We start from the raw sequence: 23,561 nt of genomic DNA on the forward strand, positions 1-23,561 counted from the left end.
AGATCAAGAAAAAGAGGAGTAAAGCACTGTTACAAATCTGCAGTGCCTGGGGACGTGGTGTGGCACAACACAGCTCAGCCCCTGTGGCTTTCTCCCGGGGAGCTCCATTAGCCAGAGCTGCCAGCCAGGGTTCAGTGGCTACACAGGTTGCAGAAGGGCTCAGGAAATGAGCGGACATGCAGGGATTTCAGCAGAGAGGGGAGATTTGTGTGCTTGCTGGCCAGCAGGGAATTTTGGACACAAAAGATAAAGGAAAATTCCAGGAGCACAACAGAGCGTGGGTGGAGAAAGGGAGGAGGGCGAGGAGCCTCCAGAAGGAAGGGAGCTGGGAGGTGGGGCAGGTGCTGCCTGAGACTTTGAGGCACGGAATTGCTTTGCAGGGAGAAGGTTCCTATTCCCAGCCCTGCCCCGAGGCAGGGAAGCAGAATGCACAGCACTGGCCCCAGTGCCCAAAGAGTGATTTAGCACTGGATGCAGAGGCCAAGGCATTTTTGGAAGTGAGTAGATGCAGTGAGATAACACAAATCACCAGGCTCACAGGCCCTGTTTGGGGTTCCTCATGTGTGTGTCTGAGGCTCATGTTCATCCCATGGGATGCTTTCCTTTTTGTTGTGTGATCTGTCTCTGGTGCAAGAGACCTCTGAGCTCACCTGGGACAGCAGCCACACTGTGGAAAAGCAGCTAATTGCTGAGTAACTGATTTGGTCCTGGATGTGTTCTAGGCTGCAGGAACAAAATCACGCCCTGCTAGGAACCAACCTACAAATTCTGGGTACCAGTGAGCCCTGGGCCACACAAACCTGCTGTGGGCAGCCTGGTGTCACTGTGCAGGTGATGCCAGGGGCTGCTGGCACCTCAGAGCTCCCCAGCCCTCCCAGTGCTGCAAAAACAGCTCTGCTGCTGACACTGAGCCCTGAGCTCAGCTTAAGGACACCACCACAGGGTTTGTAAGGTTAATAGCGATGGACAAATGGAGTTAGGACCTGCCCAGGATCCCATCTCAGGCTTTGTTTGGTGCTCTGCTTTTTGAACAAATCCCATTATTACTCCAGAAGGTGGCATTTCCTAAAGGACCAAAATGCACCCATGAGTGCTGGTGATGCACTGGTGTTGATCTGTCACCGTCCTCCATGGCCAGGAGGGCCAACAGTGACAGTGGGAAAGGACACATCCCTAAGCTTTGTCTTGCTGGGGCACAGATGGAGCAGGGCAGTGCTTTCTTTGCCATAAGATCTCCTGGAGCTCAAACAGCACCAGCAGAGCAAGGCAGAAATTTGCAACAACTTGGATTATCCTACATGTATAGTCTTGATGCCTTAGGATTTAGCTTTTCTATTTTCAGATCCTGCACTGCTTTAGTGTACAGCTCTAAAACTCCATGGCCTGTCAGCTGCTGTTCTCCCATTTTATTGTGATAAAACAGTTCCTCTCTAGGCCTGGAACTCAAGGACACCTGATTGTCTCAGGCCCCGAGAGATGTAAATAACAGTGAATTGGGGGGGATAACTTGGAGTAAATGACTTCATTACTGAAGCTGTAATTAGAGGATTAACCCCAGAGATGTAAATGAACCAAACTTAAATTGTCTGAAAAACTCTGACCATTGTCCATCGGAGGCTTTTGACTGCCCAAGGTGTACCTATTGAAGGCCTTCAATAAATAGCTGCTTTTATTCTCTTAAGTTTGTCTAGCCTCTGTTCTAGGTAGCCACTCCAAGGCATCACTCTTGGAATGCTTGTTGTACTTGGAACGTTGTTGGCGACTGCTGGCTTTTAACACTAACTCCAGGTGCTTCCATGAATAGGGAATGTATCATTTGGAAGTTTTCTGGGTGGTTTGAAAACGGGGTCTGAGTGCACCTGAGTAGCAAATCAACAGTGCTAAGGCCAGGTGCAAATCTCCTGCTCTAAAGCTCTGTGTCAGGTCTTTGCTGGAATGGTGAACTAGACCATGCCAGGACACTGCTGCGAGGAGCTGCCCCTTTACAGACACACATCCACCCCCCTCTCCTCACCAAGGGCATTTCCCACTCCAGCAACGCACAGTAAAACACTGCAACACACGCACAACATTAAAAAAGAAAATAAAATCGGAAGTGACATGGAATATCATGGCAGCATCTCTAACAAGGCGGGGTGGGAGATCAAGTCACACATTCCCAGGTACATCACACTTTATGGGGGTTTCTTTACACCTGGAGCATTTCATGTGATGATATCAGCTGCTAATGGCTTGCTAAGTAGGGAAGAACACTGCACAATCACTTAAGATTCCAGACAAACAAAATTCCTTACTGTTTTTTAACACAATCAAAACAAGTCAAATGCCAGTGCTTTAAAGCAAAACACTAGAAGGACTGCACTTACCACCTGGTAAAGGGTTAAAGAGCAGAAAGAGAGGTTCCAGGAGCAGAAGGAAATTTTTTTAAAAATTAAAAAAAAAAAAAAAGGAGGAAAAGGAGAAGAAGAAATTAATGTTAAACATGCAGAAAAATAAAGAGAAGATTTTTCAAAGAAAAGCTCAGGCATTTGCATACCTGGTCAAAAGAAAGCTATTTTTTCTGTGCCTAGATATCATGAGAACATTTCTTCTTACCAGGCCTCTGAGCCAGCTTGTCAATGAAGAATTTTGAGTTTTTGAGGTTTGGGGTTTTTTTTTTGTCTCTTTAATTATGCCTATCTTCCCAGAGGCATATTTTTGATTTTTTTTTTTTTACTTAAAAAAACTAGACAAAATAAGATTATTTTGGATTGCAGTCACATAGTTTGCCTTTTGCCACAATGCTGCTTTTGCTGCTGCAGGAAATGATTTGATGGAAATAATTCCTTGGCTCCAACCATTCTGGCCGGAGGATGAATGCTCTGTGAGACTGATCCCACCACTACCCCACTGTATGCAGAGACAGGTCACTGGGAGCCTCTAGAAGGTGCTGAGAGATCTTCTCACAGCTTCTGTCATTTTCCAACCACTTTTTTGAGCACTGAGCTCTGCTCATTCTGCTCTTTTTTTTCCTATGAAACTCTCCAGTGTCTGCCTGTTACATCCTGGGGAAAAGGAACAGCTGGAACTCACTTCATGTTTCGGGAAGGAAAGATCAAATCTAGACCTGTGTAAACCCAGTTGCAGCAGTTTTTGGGGAGAGGTGTCTGCACCACAAGAAGGAGCAGCCCACAGGGACTCACTGAGAGCTCCTGGGACAGGGCTGAGCTGGGCAGCAGGAGAGGAAGCAGCACTGCCTGGCCCGGGGCAGGATCACTGATGTCAGCAGGACACGCGCCTTTGGTGTGAGTGTGCAGTGACACTCAGGTGTGGACTGTCCCCAGCTACCCAAAACTCCACCTGCAGCAGGTCAGAGAACTCTCTGCCAACCCATCTCAGTTGTCCAGCAACACACTGAGCACCAGGGAGCTCAGTGGGAAGGAATCAAGGAGGGATGCTCCTCCAGGGGCTACTTACATGGCCATGGAGGTCTGTGTTCAGCAGCATCAGGGCACAGGTGAGTGTGTGAATCCCATCTGAAACACACAACAGGCACACAGCTGTGGCTGGTTACTCCCCTTCTCATGCAGTTCTGGTGTTGCTGTCTTGGCAGCCCAGCCACTGCTAAACCAAGGCCAGTCGCTGCATCTGGGAACCTTAAAGAATATCTGCTGCCTTCAGCTGGGTAGGGTTTAACAAAAAAACCAAAACAAACAACACAAAAAGCCCCAAAGACATCCTCTTTTCCCTCAGGCTTCACCTTTTCCTGAAACAACCACCATAAAATTGGCTTCAAATCAATTTTCCTTTCAAAGACCAAACTTCCCACTTCTAAACCCAAAGCAGCTGCTTGTGAAAGTAATATTGCAGTCCCTGCCTCCTCCCTGGTGCTCTCTAGCCCTCTCTGGTCCTTCAAGGACCAGTCCATGTGCCAGAATGTGCATCTCAGTGCTGTGAGCTGAGATGGTCTGGCTCTTTTTGGGGGGGTCTGTCAGCACCCAGCATCCCCAGCCCCTCCCAGGGCAGGGACAGTGACCAGGGCAGCATCCCTGGGGATGGGAGAAGCTGTGGCTGTGTCTGCCTGGCTGTGGGTGGTTGGTTTTGCACTGAGCTCTGTGCCCAGGTGCCCTGTGGCGTGGCCAGGAGGCAGAGGAGAGGAAGCAGTACCTTCAGAGGTGCTCTCCTCGGGGTTGCACTGGCAGTAGCGCCGGGAGAAATGGATCAGCACCCGCTCCCGCTCCTGCGTCTCTCCCATCAGCGGGAACGCTTTCAAGAACGTCCTGCACAGAGAAAGGGAGGCTTGGAGATGTCCTGCTGGGCAGTGTCCTGCCTCAGGTGTGAGATGGAAAGGGGTCATTTATCCTCCCCCCAGCCCCACAGCCTGCAGAGGGGGTGCAAAGGGATCCGTGGAGCTGTGCAGGGGAATGTGCTGCCAGCTGGGATCTGATCCACCTCGGGTGTCATGGCACCAGGATGGGTTGCCCATCCCAAGGAAAAAAATTACTCCCACTTGCTCTGATTCTGTATGGGATGGGATTCCTGGGAGAGCTGCTCTCCACCCTGGGGAAGCAGGCTGTGGGCCCTCCTGTTGAAGCTCACTTTTGGAGGCAGCACCTTGCACCAAATGTGACACCAAAGATTGAGTGATAACCTGGATCTCCCCCCAGCCCCTGCTCCTCTCACATGGATGGCTCACACAGTGCTGGGAAGCCTGGAGGAAACCCCAAAATCCCACCACTCTCTCCATCCCAGAGCTCACCTGAGTGCTTTGTCAAGGGTCAGGCCAGTGAAGTCAAAGAAGCTGAGATACTCCTCTGCTACCAACTTGCTAAATTCGTTACTGTAATTAAAGAGGGAGTGGTCAGGCCCATTGTCAGGGAAGACATTGTCCACAGGAGGAACAGCAGAATGCTGTCTCTGGGCCAGCCCAATCCCAGCAAGACACTGCAGACATGATCTCAGACACAGGGAGAATTGCTCCTGGCCTGGAGTGCTGCTGGAAGACCTCCCTGATGCGCCCACAGCCAGCCCCAGACAGCCGAGAATGAGAGACCCCTCTGCACCCCTGTGCTGGGCTGCTGGCCAGGCAGAGCCTTCTCCCAAAGCAGCCAGGAGGAGCCATAGGGATATCCTGTGCTCCTCCAGCACCAGGTTCTCTCCCAGTGCTGGGTGTGTCCCCTCTCCCACTGCAATGTCCCTGCTCTCACCCACAGAGGCTCCCATCCCCGCTCTCAGCAGAGCCCCTCGCTCCTGTGGCAGATGGGTGCTGCTGGAGACCGGAGCAGGAGAGCTCCATGAGCTCCAGGCAGGGGCTGCTGGCTCTGCCAAGGGAACTGGACAGTGTCACAAGACATCAGGAGGCAGACAGACCCCTGCAAATAACAAATTCCTACATTTCCAGGGACCCAGTGACACAGATGGGACTCTTCTCCCTGAGCCCCAGAGCCAGTTACCATGCCCCAGGCCTTGGGATAACAACAGGGGCCAGGGCAAGACCCTGTCCCACCCTAAGATGGACTTTTGTGTTTGTTCTGGTTTCCTCACTCAGGAATTATCCTCCTCTGTCTCTGTGCCAGTGCCAGCCCCTCCTGCAGGAATGGGTGACACTTCCACCATGACGACAGAGACATTCCTACAAGGAGAGCAGGGCATTTCCCATGGGGACATTCCTGCCATGCTCTGGCTGGTGGCCCTGCAAGGCATTTCCTGTGGGGACATGCTTGGCATCCTCTGGCTGCTGCCCTTTCAGCCTCTACAGACCTCCTCTCACCTTACACCCCAGTTTGATGCTCTGTCCCTGTGCCTGCTTTGGGAGGGTCCAGGCACCAAGAGTTCTGACTGACCTGCTGGGTCACAAGCCACCCCAGGGGGACCCAGGGGCCCTGGCCTTTTCTCCCAGTCCATGCCCATGTGTCTGGACATGGAAAGATCTGTGATGTGTCACAGCCTGAATCCCACTGCCCTGCAGAGCAGGGCTCCTTTTTGCATCACCTGGGTCACTTCAGTTCTGTAAGAACTTGTGTGAGTAAAAGCTCATCTCTGGGGGCTCAAACAGGCCTTGTGCCCTCATGCTGCCCGTAGCTGGGACCCTGACAGACCCCACATCCCTGGGCACTGCAGTGCTGGAGCTGTCCTGGGCTGCTGCCACAGGGATTTGGTGAGCACAATTCTGGGAAACCCCACAAGGAAGTGCCTGGCACTGCCACCTTCACAGCCTGGGACAGTTCAACCTGCACCCAGCACAGGATGTGACTGTGGGCACTGGTGGAGCTGAGAGGGCCACAGACCAATGCTGGAACAAGAGTCTTCCATGGAGAGTTCAGTTACCCAAACACCTGCCAATGGTAATTTCAGGGTTTTAGGTTAATTTCAGAACTGAGGCAGATGGGAACAAACTGTGGGGAGATATCCAACCTGCATTTCTTTGTTTATCAAGCCTTTTCTGCCTGCTTGACAATGATGAATAGTTTTGGCTTTGGTTTACTTTCTTTTTTTTTTTTTTTTTTTAGAAAATTGCCAATTATCACAAAGAAAAAAGAAGCGATAAAATGAGATTTCACTTTTTGTACAGCCCTCCTACATAGAGCTGGTCTGAAAGCATCACTTAAACTTAGTCTGTTCCCAGCACTATAGGTTGGTCTTACATTGTCTTAAGTGAGCAAGACTGACTTAATACCTATATTAATACCTATAAATACCTATCTGCACCCTATTTCCTTTCCTGCTCTGCCAATCCACCTGCGTGATCCAAGAGTCTGCAGCTCTGTTTAGGTCTCATGTCAGGAAATGGTTCAGATGTCAAAACCCAGCTGATCAAAACAAAACTTTTGTTCCAAAGGCAGTGTGAATTCCCAGATGTGGGTCACCAAACAGCCTCCCGAGGCGTGAGGGTTGCAGGTGTGAGGGAGGACTGCAGGAAATAGCAAAGGGACAGACTCGGAAACCCAGTGGTTGAAAGTTCATCCCTCAGTGAGCTGTCATGGCAGATTTGAAAGAAAGGAGAAGGATGTTACACACCCGAGGCAAGAGCAACCAGCAATGCACCTGCTACAAGAACCTCAGCAAGGGAGGAGAATGAGGAATGTTGCCAGGTGATGCAAAGAGCCTCTCTAGGAGACAATTCCTGGGCTCCTTCTGTCCCAGCACTAAGCTGGGAGTCACAGCCAAGCCTGGGTATTGAAAGTGTGGCTGGGTATGTGCTGAGGGACAGGTGTGTTCTGCTGATCTGGGCAGGGGGGAGACAATCCAAGGGGAAAAAAAAAAAATCCCAGCAACACAGGTTATATCTGATCCAGGCAAAGGATGATGGGGATTGGTGCCTTCACACCCACTGGCATCCTAAAATAATCTGTTACTGCTACACTTGTTACTGTTACTCTGTCTCTTAGAAATCTCTGTAACTCTCCCACTTTTGAATATTTTTTGATTTCCCTTCTGCCTTACCCAGGCAAATCTACCAGCTGAAGAGCCTGGACCTCCCTGTGTGTCCCTGGCTCTCCAGCCAACCCTTCCTACCCTCCTACAGACTGGGTTGGGAGGCTCTGCAGCAAGGACATTTTGGGGTGCAGACATGAAAAACCTGGGGAGTGGCAGGGAGCCCAGTGCAGAGGCAGGTCTGGCACCCAAACCCTTCAGCCTGGGCACTGCTGTAGTCTTGCTGGGCTCTTCCCAAAGGCAGGAAGCTCTTGGTTCTGGTGGGCAGCAGCTTGTGACATTTACTGCCCAATACTACAGGCAGCTTGTAGCATTCGTATTTTAAGGACATTGGGCTTCCAGCTTCAACTGGAAAGATCTCCAGCAGCCCCAGCTCCATCCAGCACTCAGGCTCAGCCCTTCCTGCCTTTTCCTGCCCTCCCAGCCCCGTGTCTCTGTCCCCCCCTCACAGGGCTGATCCCACGTACTTCTTCCCGAGCTGTCGGGCCACGTCGCAGCGCTTGAAGCCCTCGAGGTTGTAGAGGCGCTTGGCCAACCTCTTGGCAGCCTCGCTGTCCGCCCTGCAGCCGTTGGCCAGCGTGTCCGTGCTGCCCTGGTCCAGCTGCTCCGTGCTGCCCATGTCCGAGTCCGAGTCTGACAGGGTGTCCTTCAGGCTGGCGTCGCTGTGCAGAGACAAGAAACGTTCAAGGAGCCGCAGCGTGACTCCATGAAACCCACAGAAAATGCCAGGTTTTGATTTCTTCTTGCTCTCACAAAAAAAAAAAACATGAAAAACCAGCAATATGGCTGTGAGCTGGACATTGGACAAGCCCTCCTTCATTTCAGCTCAAATGAAATAGTGCAGTGTAATTCCAAAGTGGTAGAAAAGGTCAGAGAGAGGGCAGCTTCCCCTTGAGAAATGAGGATGTATCAAAGTAAGCAGCCTCAACACCTTTTAGCTTCCTCTCTCCCCACTGGGGATCCCCAGCTCTTCCCAAGCCACGGACGTCATGGAAATCTTAGGGGCAGATGCTATGCTTTTCAGTTCAGGTTATTTGCTGAGGATGAGAAGCTGCACTTGTACAAATCATGTCAATGGCACTGGCACCAGACCAGCTTTTACTGGTGAGTTCTTCCCCTGGAGTTGCCTGCTGTGCCCACAGACAATGCTCTGAGCAGCCCTGCTGGCACCGTGTAGGTGGGCATACAGCCCTTTATCTGCCTGCCCAAGCCACTTACAGCACCAGTTCATGCATTTTCGAGCAGTGTGACTCACTGCTGGCCTGATAGCTGGACATACGACCTCGCTCCAGCTCTCCCCTGACCTGGTTGCTCATCACCTGGCTTCCTCATGCAGGGAAGTGCCCTATGGATGAGCTGCTGCCTCCCAGGGGTGATGCTTTGGGTCTGAGCTGGTCCAGAGGGTGAAGTCTCTGCTGATCTCCTCGTTGCCTGCAGAAGAACCTTTGGGGAGGCTTCTGCAGGGGCACCCTGTCCTAAGAGAAACCTTGAGGTTTCCCTGCACTTCAGAGGCATTTGGGAGGGCACCTGACCATCCCCAACCTGCCAAGGGCTGTGCAGGTGAAAGTTTTCCTGCTGGTGTTTGGTGTTTCTGCCACAACAGCACATGAGAGGAAGCACAAGGGGTGAAAGAGCAGTTCCAACTCAATCATGCCCACTGAGCCTTGCTCCTCGACTGGGATCCCATAAGAAAAGCAGCCACTGTCCAAGAAACTCCCTGCCTTACCTGATGGAGTTAATGATCTTGGTGGCATCTTCCTCTGAGCCTTCCACGTGGAACCCATTTGGGATACTCTTCAAGGACAGCCGGCTGAGCACATTCTCTGACCTGCTGCTGGTAATTGAGTGTCTGAGAGGGCTCCCAAAATCCCCCTCCGCTGGCTTGGCTGCCGCCTGCTCTTGCTTATCAGCAGCCATGTGGTGAAGGGCTTCTCTCTGCTGGGCTGCCAGTTTCTGCTCCAGGAGCTCGGGGCTCTCCTTGGCCCTTTGCTGGATCAGTGGGGTGAGGGGGGCCTCAAAACTGACACAGCTGTCTGTCTCGTCTGTGAGGGAGAGCACGTCCAAAGAGTCCAGGCTGCTGTAGTAGGTCCCCTTCATAAGGTCAGACTCAACAATCTTCTCGAAGGTTGAGCTGAAGCCATCCCTGATGTCTTTGAATTGGAAATGCTCCCTGTCATCATCACTGCAGCTCAGCTTGACATCTCCAGAAGCAAACCTGGACCAAAAGGAGAAATGTAGAAAATACTGTCAAGGCAATTCTTGCCCTGTTCCATTTGGAGCTGGGAGGCAAGAGAAGAGGCAGGAATGGCTGCTGTGATAATGGCCCTTGGGATCTTTCTATGGTATAACCTGCCTGATTCCCAATTTTGTCACAAGATTCCAGAGCTGAAAAAAACATTTTGTGATGAGCAACCCCAAAGGCCCAGCCAGCCCTTAATTTGGTCATGTTCCAGAAAAAAAAGCCAGACCTCTGAACTGGAGACTTTTGCATATGACACCTGCTACTGGATCCAATGCCAGAATAACCTCCTGGTTATCACCTAGCAGGTCCCACATTCCCAAAATCCCAAGGAAGACACCCTGATCTTTCAATACACTGTATAGAATCATTTCTATTAACTGCTCACACCACAGACCTCGTGTATTCCAGCCCTATACTCGTCCCCTGATGGCCCTACACTACCCCCATGTCCCTCTTTAGGACACTTCCTAACAGCTTTAGCTCTTTCTCATCTTGTGGTACCCAGAACTGCCCCAGGGCTCGAGGTGAGGCCACCCCAGCCCAGAGCAGAGTGGGACAATGCCCTTCCCAGCCCAGCTGGCAATGCTGGGCCTGATGCCCCCCAGGACATGGTTGTCCCTCCCAGCTTGCAGGGCACTGCTGATTCATGTTCAATTTGCCATCACAAGTTTGCTGTGCTGATGGAGTGCAGATCCTGCCAGAGAAGGACATGATGGAAACCAGAACTTTCTTGCCTCTGCACTGCAGTCTTTCTGCAAAGTTTTTCTGAAACTTTATTTGATGGAATGTGAATTTTTTGACAGCTATATGCTGCCATGGGAGGAAATGTGTGGGCAAAAACCGCAGTCCCAAAACTGCAGGTGCTGAGTGTGTATGCAAGCAAAAGGTGGGGATTTCTCTGTTAAAAATTTTGGGTTTTTTCCATGAGTTCATGGGGCTGAAAGTAGAGAGCATCATTCCCTGGTGGATCTTGCAGTTGGACTTCAGAGCTGTGACCTCCCTGAGATCAGCAGACCAGTGTTGGGGGTTTCTGAGAAGGTGAAAGACCTCTAGACAACACAGCCACAATGAAATGAAAATGGGGCTTTGACAAACAATAGGATAAATGGGATAAACCAGAAAGGGGGGAAAAGGGATTCAGGTAATGCAAACTGCAAAACAAACACTCAATCTTTGGCTCTATTTCCCTGATTTTTTTTTAACCAACCATTTCCTGCATAGATGCAGGAACTGACCTACCTTCAGGAGGAAAATCACGGGGTCTTCTCCAGCTCTACCATGGAGTTTTGACCTTGGATGACTTCCCCCTTTAATTCTCCATTCCAGTGGGAAGAACAAGACTCAACACCTTCTTGTAAAGTACTTTAGAATTCAGGGATAAAATGCATCATACAAGCAGCAACATGCAGATGATGACAAATTATTTCTCTCCAGGAACAAATAGTTGACTGGTCATTAGTAAAACATTGGACCAGGTTCTCCTATAGACAGAATGGGTCATTACAGCATTTCCCCAAAGGGGAGTAACGAAAAAAACGGGGAAACTCAGAGGTGATGCAGGATGACAGCAACTTCCTGGTGCCTTGCTCTGTCTGTCAGTTCTTCCTGACCCACACTGAGCCAGGAGAGTGGACAGTCCGTGTGGTCAGGGCAGAGCAGCTCCACGCTGTGCTTGGCTCAGCCACATGCTCCTGCCATTTACCCTAAAGATAGGTGGCCAAAGCACTGATGAGCTCCAATGCAGTCAGCTAACCCGATCTGCAGGCCCTAAGTGGTTTCCCAGATTTCAGCTGCATCCCAGAAGTTTTCCAGCTGCCCTCTGCTTTGAATATAGCATGTGACTTGCCCTTTGTGCATTCAGCCTCCCAGAAGACTCATTTGCTATCCAAGTGAATATGTTTAGAGCACGAGATCATGGACTCTGCATGCAGACCCCAGTCAGGCTGCATCATCTCCAAATCCTCAGCCTGCCACTTCTACCAATTCATGCCCTGGTACCTTAAAATAATTGCACTTCCAGTGATTGCAGCAGCATTCTCTGACCACCCTTGGTTTCCTCTTGAACTCGCAGCCTTTGCCAGGGAGCCACCTACCAAGCAAATATGATTCCCCTGAAACCTGAGAGACTTGCAGCTATCCAAGACCTGACTGCATAGCTCACGGGGCTCCTGGGACCTGCCTGGGGACAGGCTCCCTGAGCTCTCCAGGCAGCAGCAGCCTGCCCTGGACACTTCCTCTGCAACACCTTCAGCTGTGCTTTTTGAAGCAGTGCTGCTGCTTCTGGCTGGGGCTCTTGAGTGAAACAAACCACCAGCCTTTTATAGAGAAGCCTGTTCAACAGCAGAGAAACAAAGCAGGAGGGATGCCTGCTGTCAGCCCACGCCCTGCGTGGCTCCCCAGCTCTGCTGCCCACGCTCCAGACAGCGCTCAGAACGCGCAGCTCAGCACGGAGCCTGCACGGGGCTAGAGCTAGGAGGTGATCCCCAGGCCACCTTGGCCACCCTGTCCCTGCACAGCTCCTCTTCAGAAGGCCACGCTCCTCTGGGACAACCCCTACTGCTCTCCTTTGGCCCCTCCTGCTTGCACCCTGGGGTAGGTGCACAGGCAGGGCTGTAAAATTCACAGCAGGCATCAACCTCGGGTGGCTACAACACAGAGCCCTGGCTGATTTCTGGTGGCAAAGGGAAGCATCCATATCCCTCCTGCAGGAGTGGCACAGGAAGGACCTCTCCTCATCCCAGTGACCTGTCATTCCCCCTAAGCCCCCAGCCTGCACAATCCCATGGAGGTCTAGAAACCTGCAGAGGCATAAAACCAGCTGTAGACAGCACACCAGTGCGAGTGTCCCCCAGTCTGGAGAGTTCTCCTGTGAGCCAAGCTGTCAGAAGAGAGGACTCAGGGACTGAGGAACATTGCACATGTTCAGGTTTGTCATAGGCACTTGAGAATTGGATGACACTTGTACCTTTTGTCTCACACTGCTGTTCCTGTCACCCAGGTGCTGGTAACACCTGCCACAGGTGCAGTGGAGAGCAGAGCTCAGGGCTGTGCCCACTTTCAGATACACAGCTGCCACCTGCTAGCCCAGAGACTGCCAGAGCTAGCCATGCTGCCAGGGACTTCCAGGGGACACCAGCCTGCCAGACAAGCCTGGCTCTCCAGCATGCCCAGGCTGTTGTACTTGCCCTAAGTTACCCCAGGTAACTCTGCCATAAGTGCTACAGTTGAATGTCCAGCTTGCAAGTGGGACACCCCCAAAGTGAGCACAACCAGCTCCTCTCGAGATCCCAAAAGCTTCCCCTTCACTTTAGTGGCTTTGTGAGCAGACACTGGCTCTAACCACAGCTTTCTGCATTTGTAACAGGAAAAAAACTGTGTGAGAAGTCCAGAGAGAAAAAAGAGTAAAAAATTACACACAGGGAAAAAATGTGCGAGAAGCCCGAAGAGAAACAGGAGTGGAAAGCCGCAGTCAGCCATGAGAGCAGCTGCAGCTCCTTAAACTGATGAGTTACACACGGAGCAGAGTAACTCGAACCAAGGAGCCTCGAAAACAACACACACAAACCAGGACTGAGCCGACCTTACGGCGGCTCCGCACTCACCCGAACTGCTCCTCCGCCTCGTCAGCACTCAGAGCTTCTGAGGATCCCAGGACGCTGTGCCACCGCTCCTTGCTGAGGGCCCCGCTCGCTCTCTCCGGGCCGGGGGAGCCCCTGTCCCCCAGCTCGGGGCTGCTCCGGCCGGGTGTGTCCCCGTCCTGCGGCCGCTCCCGCCCCGCGGCCGGCGCAGCGTCCACCCCGTTGGCCAGCACTGCCCCGTCCGCACGGCCGCTCTCGCTGGCAGCGCCCGTCCCTTGTCCCTGCTCGCTGAGCCTCTCGCCTGGCTCTGTCACCGCTTCCAGATGTTCGTCCCGCTGCTCCCCGCGCTCCCCCTCCGCTCGGGAGGGCTGAGCATCGTGCCGGGGGCTGGCTCTCCCGCTGGCAGGCTCCGCAGGCTGGCTCGGCTGCTCGTCCCCATCGCTGCCGGCCGGCGGGGACGGCTGCGAGCCCGGGGAATGCGGCTCGCACTCCTCTGCGGCACACCATGGCAAGGGGCTGGTCTCGCTCATGTTCCGCTCGTTGTCCCAGCGCTCACGGGATCCCTCCCCGCGCTCAGCTCAGCCTCAACACTACCTACAAGGGAAAAGAAAGCACATCGTGGGCATCGGGAAGGGATGGAAAGGCAGGCTGAAGCCCCCACCCCACCTCACATCCTCAGTGTAAAAGCAGGGAAGGACTATTCTGGTGTTTGGTGCTTTTGAAGGCCCAGTGCTCCTTACTCAGGGCAGTGAGATGGGAGAGGAAAAGCTGCTGTTGTGGTGCTGAGCCACTGGGGCCCAGCACCCTCCTTTCCTGCTGCTCCCATAACCCCAGAGGGCCCCCGAACAGGGGACGTGTCCCACGCAGGCCGATAGTGCCCAGGGCTGGGGCTGCATTTCCAGACTCGCTGCTGGGATGGTGTTCCCAGCCCTCCAGAAAGAGGAGAAATAGGTGAAACAGGCAATAAGCGTGATTTATTCTTTTCTAACCGTTTTAAGCAGCTGTGCTGTGCCAACCTGTGTGATTCTCCCTGCTGAGATAGCATTTCTGCAGAGCATCTTGCCTGCCAGAGCACCACTTCTCTTTTCCCAACACAAAGTACTGCTGAAGGGTGTCACAAGCTGCCAGCTAAAACTCTGGCAAAAGTGTCCTGATTGAATATTCCCTGGGATGCTCTCTCTACAGGGCAAGTGAAGGACACTATTTTGCACTGATAGAAGTAGTTTTTTGACAAAAATGTGCTTTATAGGCAAATAGACCCATTGAGGCGAAGTCTGCAAGGTCTTAGAAGCACCACTGAGCTGTGAGCACTGATCCTGAGCCCCACAGTGCTGTGCAAGCTTTACTCCATCATAACCTTCCCACAGCTGCAGTCAAGTGCCACCAGAAATGATCTCTTCTGGAAGCAGGAGTATCCTGCATGGCACCCAGGCTGAGCCATTGTAGCAGCTGATTTTGGTTTTAAGCACTATGTGTCTCCATAGATATTTTTAAAATACTATCTGTCTTTATAGGTCTGTTTAGCCTGGACAAGAGAAAACTCCAGAGAGACCTTAGAGCCCATTCCAGAACCTAAAGGGACTCCAAGAGAGCTGGAGAGGGACTTTGATAAGGGCATGAAGTGACAGGACAAGGACAAATGGCTTCACACTGACAGAGAGCAGGGCTGCATTAGAGATTAGGAAGAAATTCTTCCCTGTGAGGGTGGTGAGGCCCTGGCACAGGGTGCCCAGAGAAGCTGTGGCTGCCCCTGGATCCCTGGAATTGTCCAAGACCAGGCTGGATGGGGCTTGGAGCAACCTGGAACAGTGGAAGGTGTCCCTGCCCATGGCAGGGGGTGGGAGGATAATCTCTGCGGTCCCTTCCAACCCAAACCATTTGGTGATGTGGCTGTGATTCACCTGCACAGGAATCCTGGCTAAGCAGTGCCAGCAGGCAGCCAGGACTCTGGGGTTTTCCCCCTAACTCAGTTCCTAATTCACATCTGAAGCAGATAACTCAAATTCCCTGCCTCAAGTTCCCTCTCAGTAAGCCATCACCTTTGAGCAGCCAGGAGGGTGTCCTGGTTCAGCCACACACTCTTAGTGCTCTCACTTGCTGAGCTGAAGCTTTCATTAGCAGTAAAATCCCTAATTGCTTGGCCAGGTCAGTTCTTGTTAACAGGGGGTGCAGAACTGCAGCTGCCTCTGCTCTTACAGAGCACCTCTCACTCTGTGGAGATGTCAGCAGCCCCTCCCTGCTGCTCCTTCCTCTGCACTGGAGTAAGGGAGAGGAGGGACTGGGACCCAAACACCCCTCTGTGGCCTGGGTAAGGGCAGATCCACATAGGTACATGCTGAGCTGCTCCTGAGCAGGCCAGATCCCAAGGGGAACCCCAAGTCCTGCCTGACTTTGCTCCCATCCCACAGCCCAGGCAATCCTGGATCTCAGATCCAGCCCGCTCTCCGTGTCCTGCTCCCCACAGCTGGGAGGTGTGATGGGCTGGGGAGTTCAGAGCCCTGCATGGCTTGGCTTTGGGGTGAAGCACTCCTTGAGGGCTGCACGTGCCACAGTCCTGAGATGGAGCAGGTCCCTCCTGGAGGCAGTGCTGGCAGTTTTACCTCTTCTCCACGAGCATCCGTGTGCATCCCTCGCTGTCACAGCGCGCGCGGCATCGCCGCACCTATCGCAGCCGGGCGCTCCCGATCCCTGCACAGCCCCTGCCTGCAACAAGGGATCAGAGAAAGTGAGACCCAGGCCAGAGAGGACAAACCCTGCTGGTTTCCTCCACCCTGCTGCTGCTCCTCATCAGGCTGTTTCCCAGACCCATCCTATGGCTCCTTGGCAGAGCACTGCAAGTGCTTTTTCCTCGGCATGCTCTGGTTCTCTGGGGTTTTCAGACATGGCAGTGCAAGAGTATTCCTTACACAGGGCTTCTGATATCTTTCATTACAACCCCCCCCCCCCGCCCCAGTCAGCTAAAGTGGAGCAAAGGGACTCTGTGGTTGCAGGTTTGAGGAGAAATTTGTCTATGTGAGTGCAGAGAATGTGCAATTTCACCCATCAGATCCACAGAGCGAGATACCTGAGTTTTGGACTGATCCCCCCAACAGCCCCTCCTCAGCCCCACCAAACAAGAGCCATGGTAAAGGTCTTTGGGCTACATGCAAGCAAATCCGAGCTACCAAAGTGACTGATGTAGCAACATTTCTCTTGCAGACTGTTTTGCAACAGGGATGGACAGTGATGTGTCCCCCTGAGGTGACCCCAGGCTGGGGGAACAGGTCACCACAGATGGTGTGTCCCCTTCAGACAGCAGCCTGAGCTCATGGGCCAGACTTGCATAGAGCTGGTGGAGACAGAAAGAGAGGCCCGCACTGCCTGTGTGCTGCTAGAGGTGATGGGTGGATCAGGGCCCAGATGTGCCACTGCACATCTGTTAGAAAGACCCCATGGAGCAGCTTGGCAGCAGATATCTGTGTTGAGTCCCTGCAGAGGCATCTGCTCATACCCTCTCTTGGGCTTGCCCTTGCAGGCCTTCAGCTTCATTCTCCACCAGCCTGACAAGAAAAAGGTTGGCCTAGACTTCCTGGGTCACCAGCAATCAGCCTCCTGTAGCCCAGAATCCCACCTGCAGGAGCTGAGCCCTCTCAAGGGAGGGCAAAACAAGCCCTTGGGACAGTCCTCAGGCTCACACATGTGGGCCAAGTCTCCTCAGCCTGTTCATTTCCATCCCAAATTAAGAGGGAAAAGCTGTAAATCTCTTTCCCACCAAATCCAGGAGAGAAAATCAGACCCAGGCCCTTGGTGTTCCCATGCACTGACAGCAGGGCCAAGCCAACTCAGCATCTTCCAGGAATTTACTTGCAAAAATGCCAACACTCTCCTGAGCATAACCACACTGTGATCTCAAAAAATGCTGAAAACCTAACATGGGCCAAATTTTTACTTTCTCAAACTGAAGGTATAACGCAGACATGTAAGACATGCAACACCAAGCCACTGCTCAAATCTTTGGAGGAATCTTTCCAGCAAAAATTTTGCTGTCCTTTTTCTTAATATGAGATGAATAATGTGGGGGCTTTGAGTAAAATTTTTAAAAAAACAGACAAAAGGCTTTGAGCTGAAATTCTCCACTTCCCTGCCATCCATCCAAAAACTTCAGTAGGAACCACCCAAGCTGAATTCCAGTCCAATAGTTCAAGCTTGGCACAGCTGTATGCAACCAGAAAACAGGAAACTAAAAGCAGTTAGGAGATGAGCCTGAGTAAGAAATGTTGGCAAACCTTAATATGTGTGGTGTCCCAGCCATCCTTCTAAGTAACTTTAAGTAACTTACATTATTTATATTAAAAGAAAAAAAACCCCACAATTTTTTATTACATATAAACTACTACAGTTGTTAAGCATTATACTACTGTTTCACCCTCTGTGAAGTCTCACTGGAATGTTTGTGGTCTGGAAGGAGTGCTGAGGAATCAATAGTTAAAGCCTTAGTCATGTTCCTCCTTGGCCTGTGCTCCTGCTGGAGAAGAGGCACCAGGGAAACCCTGGCAGGATGTGTGCACAGACTATTGCTGAGCTGGGAAGACCATCAGCTTCAGTGTGACAGCCAGGAGGAGAAATCCAGCCTCTTGCAGCCTCCTGACCCTTGAGAATTGTGTGTCTCCCATTGGATCCCTGCTCCGTTGCACACACCTGCTTGGGGGCTGCTGTGTGCACCCAAAGTCTGCAGCTGAGGGTGTAGCAACCCATAACAAACTCCCAATAAGTCACCAACTAATTCATTTTTGATTGCAGTGGCAGTCACTTGAAGCACACACAGGTTATGAGTGGCTGAGGCTTCCAGAATCCCAGAGGAACTGCCAGACTGGATTGTGACAGTCTGTGGCTCTGAGCGCAGCTCTTCATGGCGATGCCTTGGACGGGAGTCATGCAGCCAACTCCTGCCACACTCCCAGCTCATCCCGTGTCAGCTGCAGAGGGTCTCTCCCACCCTACAGCTCATCCGTGACCTGCTGCCTCCCCACCCGTGTGGGGAAGGTGGAAGAGCAAAGGGAGGAGCAGACAGGCTGGAAGACAGAGCAAAGGGAGGAGCAGACAAGCTTTTCCACAGCTTGGAAAACCTGGAAGACAAAACAACGGTGGAACAGCTGGTTGCAACTGTCCACATCTGCCTCCAGCAGACAGCTGAAAGGTCACCAGCTCTGGACAAGGCCCAGACCCAGACTCTCAACACTGCTCTGTTTGCTCTGCAAAGTACCAAAGTGCAGCCCAGCCTCTGAAGCTGCCACAGCTTCAACCAGGCTGTGGGGAGAGGACACACTGCAGCACTGGGGCAAGGGATGGGGGGGTGTTCAGAGGTCCCTTTGGGCTCCTCTGGCTGTCCCAAAGCTGTACAGCCTGGCTGCCTCGGGCTGCAGGCTGACATTCCCCAAGCCCCTCCCCATTTCTTTCTGTGTCTGCTTTGCAAAGTGCTTTCTGAAGCAGGTAAGGGTTGAAAAGTGGGATGTGGGTTCCCATCTGTGGATTTTCACAAGTCTTGCCCTTTCTGCAGGCTCAGGCACCCTCTCAAATGACTGTTCTTCCCTAGGTCCTGGGAATAGGGTGGGCACCCCTTGCATGTCCAGTGTTCCCAGCCTCCCACAAATGTAACTGGGGTTAGCACTCAAAACAGGGTCTGTCAGGAAAAGGGGATGACCTGGCACATAACCCAGCCAGGACTAGTCACAGATAATGAACAGATAATGTGGCCCTGCTGAGCTGTAGACAGTTGTTAAGCAGGAGCTCCATGATTTGGAGCAGAGCAGCTCTGTAAGGCCACATAAGTAGAAGAACATGGATTCTTGCTAGAAAGAGGACGTTATTGCTGGAGGAGAGGCTAAGGGAAGCCAAGGCATCCCCAGTCCATGGCTAACCACGGCCTTTCCATCTCCCTCCCAGAACTGGGGCTTGGTGGGAGAGATGGGACAGAGGCTGAAGGGACTGAGGACCCCAATCCTGTGGCCCTGAAGGGACTGAGGATCCCATCTCGTGCTGCCCTGGTTTGCAGGCCAGACTCAGCAAGCCAACAGCTATTACCTTCATTTATCAGAATTCCACAGCACCAGCTCATCACTGTGAGTTTCCAGTGCCACAGGATAGCAATTCAGGACAGCCACTCACTCCCTGCTCCAGCCCCACTCTGCCCCGGGTCCTGCACAGCCCCTGGACCAGGAGGAGACAGGGCAGGGCTGGCTGGGAGGGAAGGAGAGCAGATATACCCCATCATCTGCTTCGGGATGATGCTGGATTTGCAGCGGGGCCAGCGAAGCCAGGCTGGCATCCACTGCAGGGAAGCACTGGTCCCAAAGAGGCTGGGCAGAGATGCAGCAAAGTCTGCCCTGATTTTGTGAGGGGTTGGAAACCACACAGCAGCTCTTTCAGGGACTGGCTCTGGAAGTGTCCCAGCTTTTGTTGAAGCTGAATGGCTGGTGGGAAATGATTTATTTTTAATTTTCTTTCCTGCGTTAGGAACTGGAAAGGCTCCCTCTTCAGTTTTGTGTAACCACTTGGCTGCTGGGACACAGGAAGGCTTGGAGAAGAATCCTGCTGCTTAGTCAAGCATGAGCTTTTCCTCAAGTTCATGCTGAGCTGGGCTGCTTCCTGCAGCAGCCTTCCTTCTCCTTGCTGCTCTGCGTCCCGTTCCCTCCGGCTTAGTGAAGACAGAATCATGGAATGGTTTGGGTTGGAAGTGATGTTGGACTTCTTGGGCTAAAATGCCTGTAGTGACATCCTTTGCCGTGATGGACCATGTGCTCCGAGCTCCTGTCCCCTGTGAGCAGGAATGGAATGTGCCCAGCAGCCATTTGATGTCCAGGCTGCAGGACAGGGATGGATGTGCTTTTGTGCCCTGACTTACCAGTGAATTTATAAAAGGCAGGTGTCACACATTACCCTGCACATGGGCACAGTCAGGGCTCTTTGAGGAGACAATCCTGTAGAGACATGGAGAGATCACAGCCATGGTTCTTCTTTTTGAAGCACATTTCTTCCTTCTTATGTCTCTGCTTTGACCTCTGCCTTTTCAACATGGCTGAAAATAAAAACCTTCTACCATTCTCATTGTGAAAATCCTCATTTATTTTCCCCATCGGCTTGTTTTTTATATGATTTTGAAGACCTCATTATCATTCTCAGCCTCTCCTCTCCAGATTGTAGACCCTGCCTTCTTAGCCTGTTCTCAGAAGACATCTTCTCCACCCCTTTGAGTATTTTGCCTACCTTTTTCTGGATTTTCTCTAATTCTTTTACTTCTATCGCTCCGTTACAGCCTGAACACAGGGAAAGCAGCATTGTATAGTGAAGTGAAGATGTGGGCACACCAAAGATTTATGCAGCACCAAACTGCTCTGTACATCACCCCCTGCTCTGTACAGAGTCCCTCCCTGATGACACCAAGTTCTAAGTCACCTGCAGCATTCCTGGAGGCTGTAAGGGGCAGGGCTGAGCCCTGAGCCACACACTGATGCCAGAGTTACACTTCACAGAGCCCCTGGAGCACTGATGGTCATTGCTCATGGGCAATATGCTGTCCCAGTGGTTTCCATCCACCTCTGCCAGTGCAAACTGTAGGTCCTACATCCTTCACTTCCAATGTGCAAAAGAGGCTGTGGATAAAACATATCCCACAGACTAAAATAAACCAGCTACATGCTAAAAAAAGAGCCTTTGGGTAATCAGAAATCACTGTGCATGGAACATACTTTTTCTTGAACCCAAAACCTACAGCTCCTTATTTTGAATTTTTATTAGAGTCCCCAGAGCAATTAGGACACATTGAGATCCAAATGACTCCTGCTAAACTTCATCCTGGGGAAACAACAGCAGCTTTTTCCTTATGGGAAACAATAAAGCTTAGTCTTAAAAATCTTAACAGCTTTCCTGTTTGCACTCTTTTGCAGTTATTAAAACTGGGAAAAATAAAAGAATATATTTAGTATTTTTTATGTGTTCCTTTCCTTGTACTGACACCTTGGCTGGGCAGCACTTGGTGCACTGAGCCTTCCTCCAGCCCTCGGTGTGCAAACCTCACTGCTCCCTTCACAGGGGAAACAAAATCATGATCTCAAGCCTGTGAAAAGGGGTGAAAGCCTGGACTGTGTCCAGCTCTGAGCTTCTCAGGACAGGAGGGACCTGGGGCTCCTGGAGCAGCTCCAGTGGAGGCTGCGGAGCTGAGGCAGGGCCTGGAGCATCTCCGTGCCCAGGAAAGGCTGAGGGAGCTGGGGCTGCTCAGCCTGGAGAGGAGCCCCAGTGAGAGGGGCCTCAGCCCTGGGTGCCCCTGAGTGTCCCTGGGTGTCCCTGTGTCCCCTGTCTGTCCCTGTGTCCCTGTGTGTCCCTGTCTGTCCCTGTGTGTCCCTGTGTCCCCCTGTGTGTCCCTGTGTCCCCTGTCTGTCCCTGTGTCCCTGTGTCCCTGTCTGTCCCTGTCTGTCCCTGTGTCCCTGTGTGTCCCCTGTGTGTCCCTGTGTGTCCCTGTGTCCCCCTGTGTGTCCCTGTGTCCCTGTGTCCCCTGTCTGTCCCTGTGTCCCCTGTCTGTCCCTGTGTGTCCCTGTGTCCCTGTGTGTCCCTGTGTCCCCTGTCTGTCCCTGTCTGTCCCTGTGTCCCCCCATCTGTCCCTGTGTGTCCCTGTGTCCCTGTGTGTCCCCTGTGTGTCCCTGTGTGTCCCTGTGTGTCCCTGTGTCCCCCTGTGTGTCCCTGTGTCCCTGTGTCCCCTGTCTGTCCCTGTGTCCCCTGTCTGTCCCTGTGTGTCCCTGTGTCCCTGTGTGTCCCTGTGTCCCCTGTCTGTCCCTGTCTGTCCCTGTGTCCCCCCATCTGTCCCTGTGTGTCCCTGTGTCCCCTGTGTGTCCCTGTGTCCCCTATCTGTCCCTGTGTCCCTGTCTGTCCCTGTGTGTCCCTGTGTCCCTGTGTGTCCCTGTGTCCCCCTGTCTGTCCATCCCTGTGTGCAGGAGGGCAGGGCAGCCCCAGGCTCTGCTCCAGGCCCAGCGATGGCCCCAGAGCCCCGGGCAGGGCCTGAGCCCAGGAGCTGCCCCTGCCCAGGAGGCAGAACTGCTGCCCTGGGCAGTGCCAGCCCTGGGCAGATGGTGCAGAGGCTGTGGGGTGTCCCTGCCTGGGGACATTGCAGAGCTGTGAGCACACCCTGCTGTGCCCTGAGCTCTGGGATGGCCCTGCTGGAGCACGGAGGTGGCACCAGGTGAGCCCTGTGGCCCTTCCAGCCTTCTCTAACCTGTGGCTCCATGCTTCTGTGACTGCACCCTCACTTTACATCTTGGTGACGTGGTAGGAGTCACAAAAAATGGGCCAAAGCACAGGGACAATGAGCTGATGGGTCTCCCAGGAGAAGTGTGATCTTGAGGCAGAAGGTCCAGGATGTGGATGAACATGGACCTGAATGTCCTTGTTCCATGTTCCAGCATGTCAGGTCTGGAATCTTCCTGGAAAAGGCTCCTTTCAAATCCCAGCTTGACTGTGGGAGGACAAAGGTCCTGCTGCAGTCAGTGGGGTCTGTCTGATCCTTAGATCCTCCCTCCTGCAGAAGCAAACCCTGACCCCCTTGGAGACCTTGCAGGGCTCCCTGTGCATTGCTCCTGCAGAAACCCACTGCAATCCACAGGAATCCTCCTGTGGCTCAGAGAGAACCAGGAACCTCCAGAGAGGGAATAGCAAAGGAGGGCAAGTTTTATTGCATCCTGGGGGAAGGAGGAGAAAGGCAGCTCCCAAGGGATTTTGTTCCTGCCTCTCCAACACAATGCTCCCCACTCAGTGGGTCTGGCCAAGGAGGTTGTTTGCTGCAGGAGCCCACAGCACAGATCTCAAGCCTGCAGCTGTAAAAGGATCACAGGGACACCAAAGGATCCCAGCCAGCTCTTTCCTGGCATGGGAGAAAAGGTGGAGAAAAGGGGCAGAGGCCTTTTGTGCCCTGGCAGCCCACGTTCAGGCAGCTCCCAGAGCTCAGAGAAGAGCTTGAAAGCAGGATGCCTGCTCTGGGTAACAGGTGAGTCCCAGTGGCTCCAGCCTTGCCCTAGTGCAGAACAAACAGCTTGTAATCAGTCCATGCTGGGTTGAGTCCAACTCAAGACAGGAGTTTTCAGGGTTTGTAGGCTCAGCTCACAGTTGGCTCCATCCTCACCTGTGCCTGTCTGCTCTGGTGCTCACCTTCTCTGGAAGGAGAGTTTATAGTTTGATTATCTATATGGTTGGTTTTTTTTATATAAAACCGTGCTGTTTATGGGGCCTTTCCACTCAGTTCTGTGCAGCATCGTAATTGAATTTGTTAAAACCCAGCTTTCCCCACAGCCAGGGTTACCTTCCAT

The 23,561-nt window shown here is 52.5% G+C and overlaps 1 protein-coding gene across 4 annotated transcripts in view; it reads right to left on the reverse strand.

The window, feature by feature from the left end:
• PSD2 (pleckstrin and Sec7 domain containing 2) overlaps window positions 1-23,561 on the reverse strand; it is a 71,837-nt gene that overhangs the window by 18,565 nt on the left and 29,711 nt on the right. For 3 of the 4 annotated variants that reach the window (XM_053991362.1, XM_053991364.1, XM_053991361.1), the window contains exons 2-8: window positions 15,834-15,936; window positions 13,258-13,827; window positions 9,140-9,628; window positions 7,881-8,075; window positions 4,739-4,819; window positions 4,147-4,259; window positions 3,457-3,515 (exon numbers count right to left, since the gene is read on the reverse strand). In XM_053991362.1, the coding sequence (XP_053847337.1) occupies window positions 3,457-3,515; window positions 4,147-4,259; window positions 4,739-4,819; window positions 7,881-8,075; window positions 9,140-9,628; window positions 13,258-13,763 (1,443 nt within the window). In that variant the 5' untranslated portion in view covers window positions 13,764-13,827; window positions 15,834-15,936. The remainder of the gene's footprint in view (window positions 1-3,456; window positions 3,516-4,146; window positions 4,260-4,738; window positions 4,820-7,880; window positions 8,076-9,139; window positions 9,629-13,257; window positions 13,828-15,833; window positions 15,937-23,561) is intronic. The other variant, XM_053991365.1, reaches the window with a different exon arrangement.

Source organism: Vidua macroura, chromosome 15 (genome assembly GCF_024509145.1).
Source record: "Vidua macroura isolate BioBank_ID:100142 chromosome 15, ASM2450914v1, whole genome shotgun sequence".
NCBI classification, from domain to species: domain Eukaryota; kingdom Metazoa; phylum Chordata; class Aves; order Passeriformes; family Viduidae; genus Vidua; species Vidua macroura.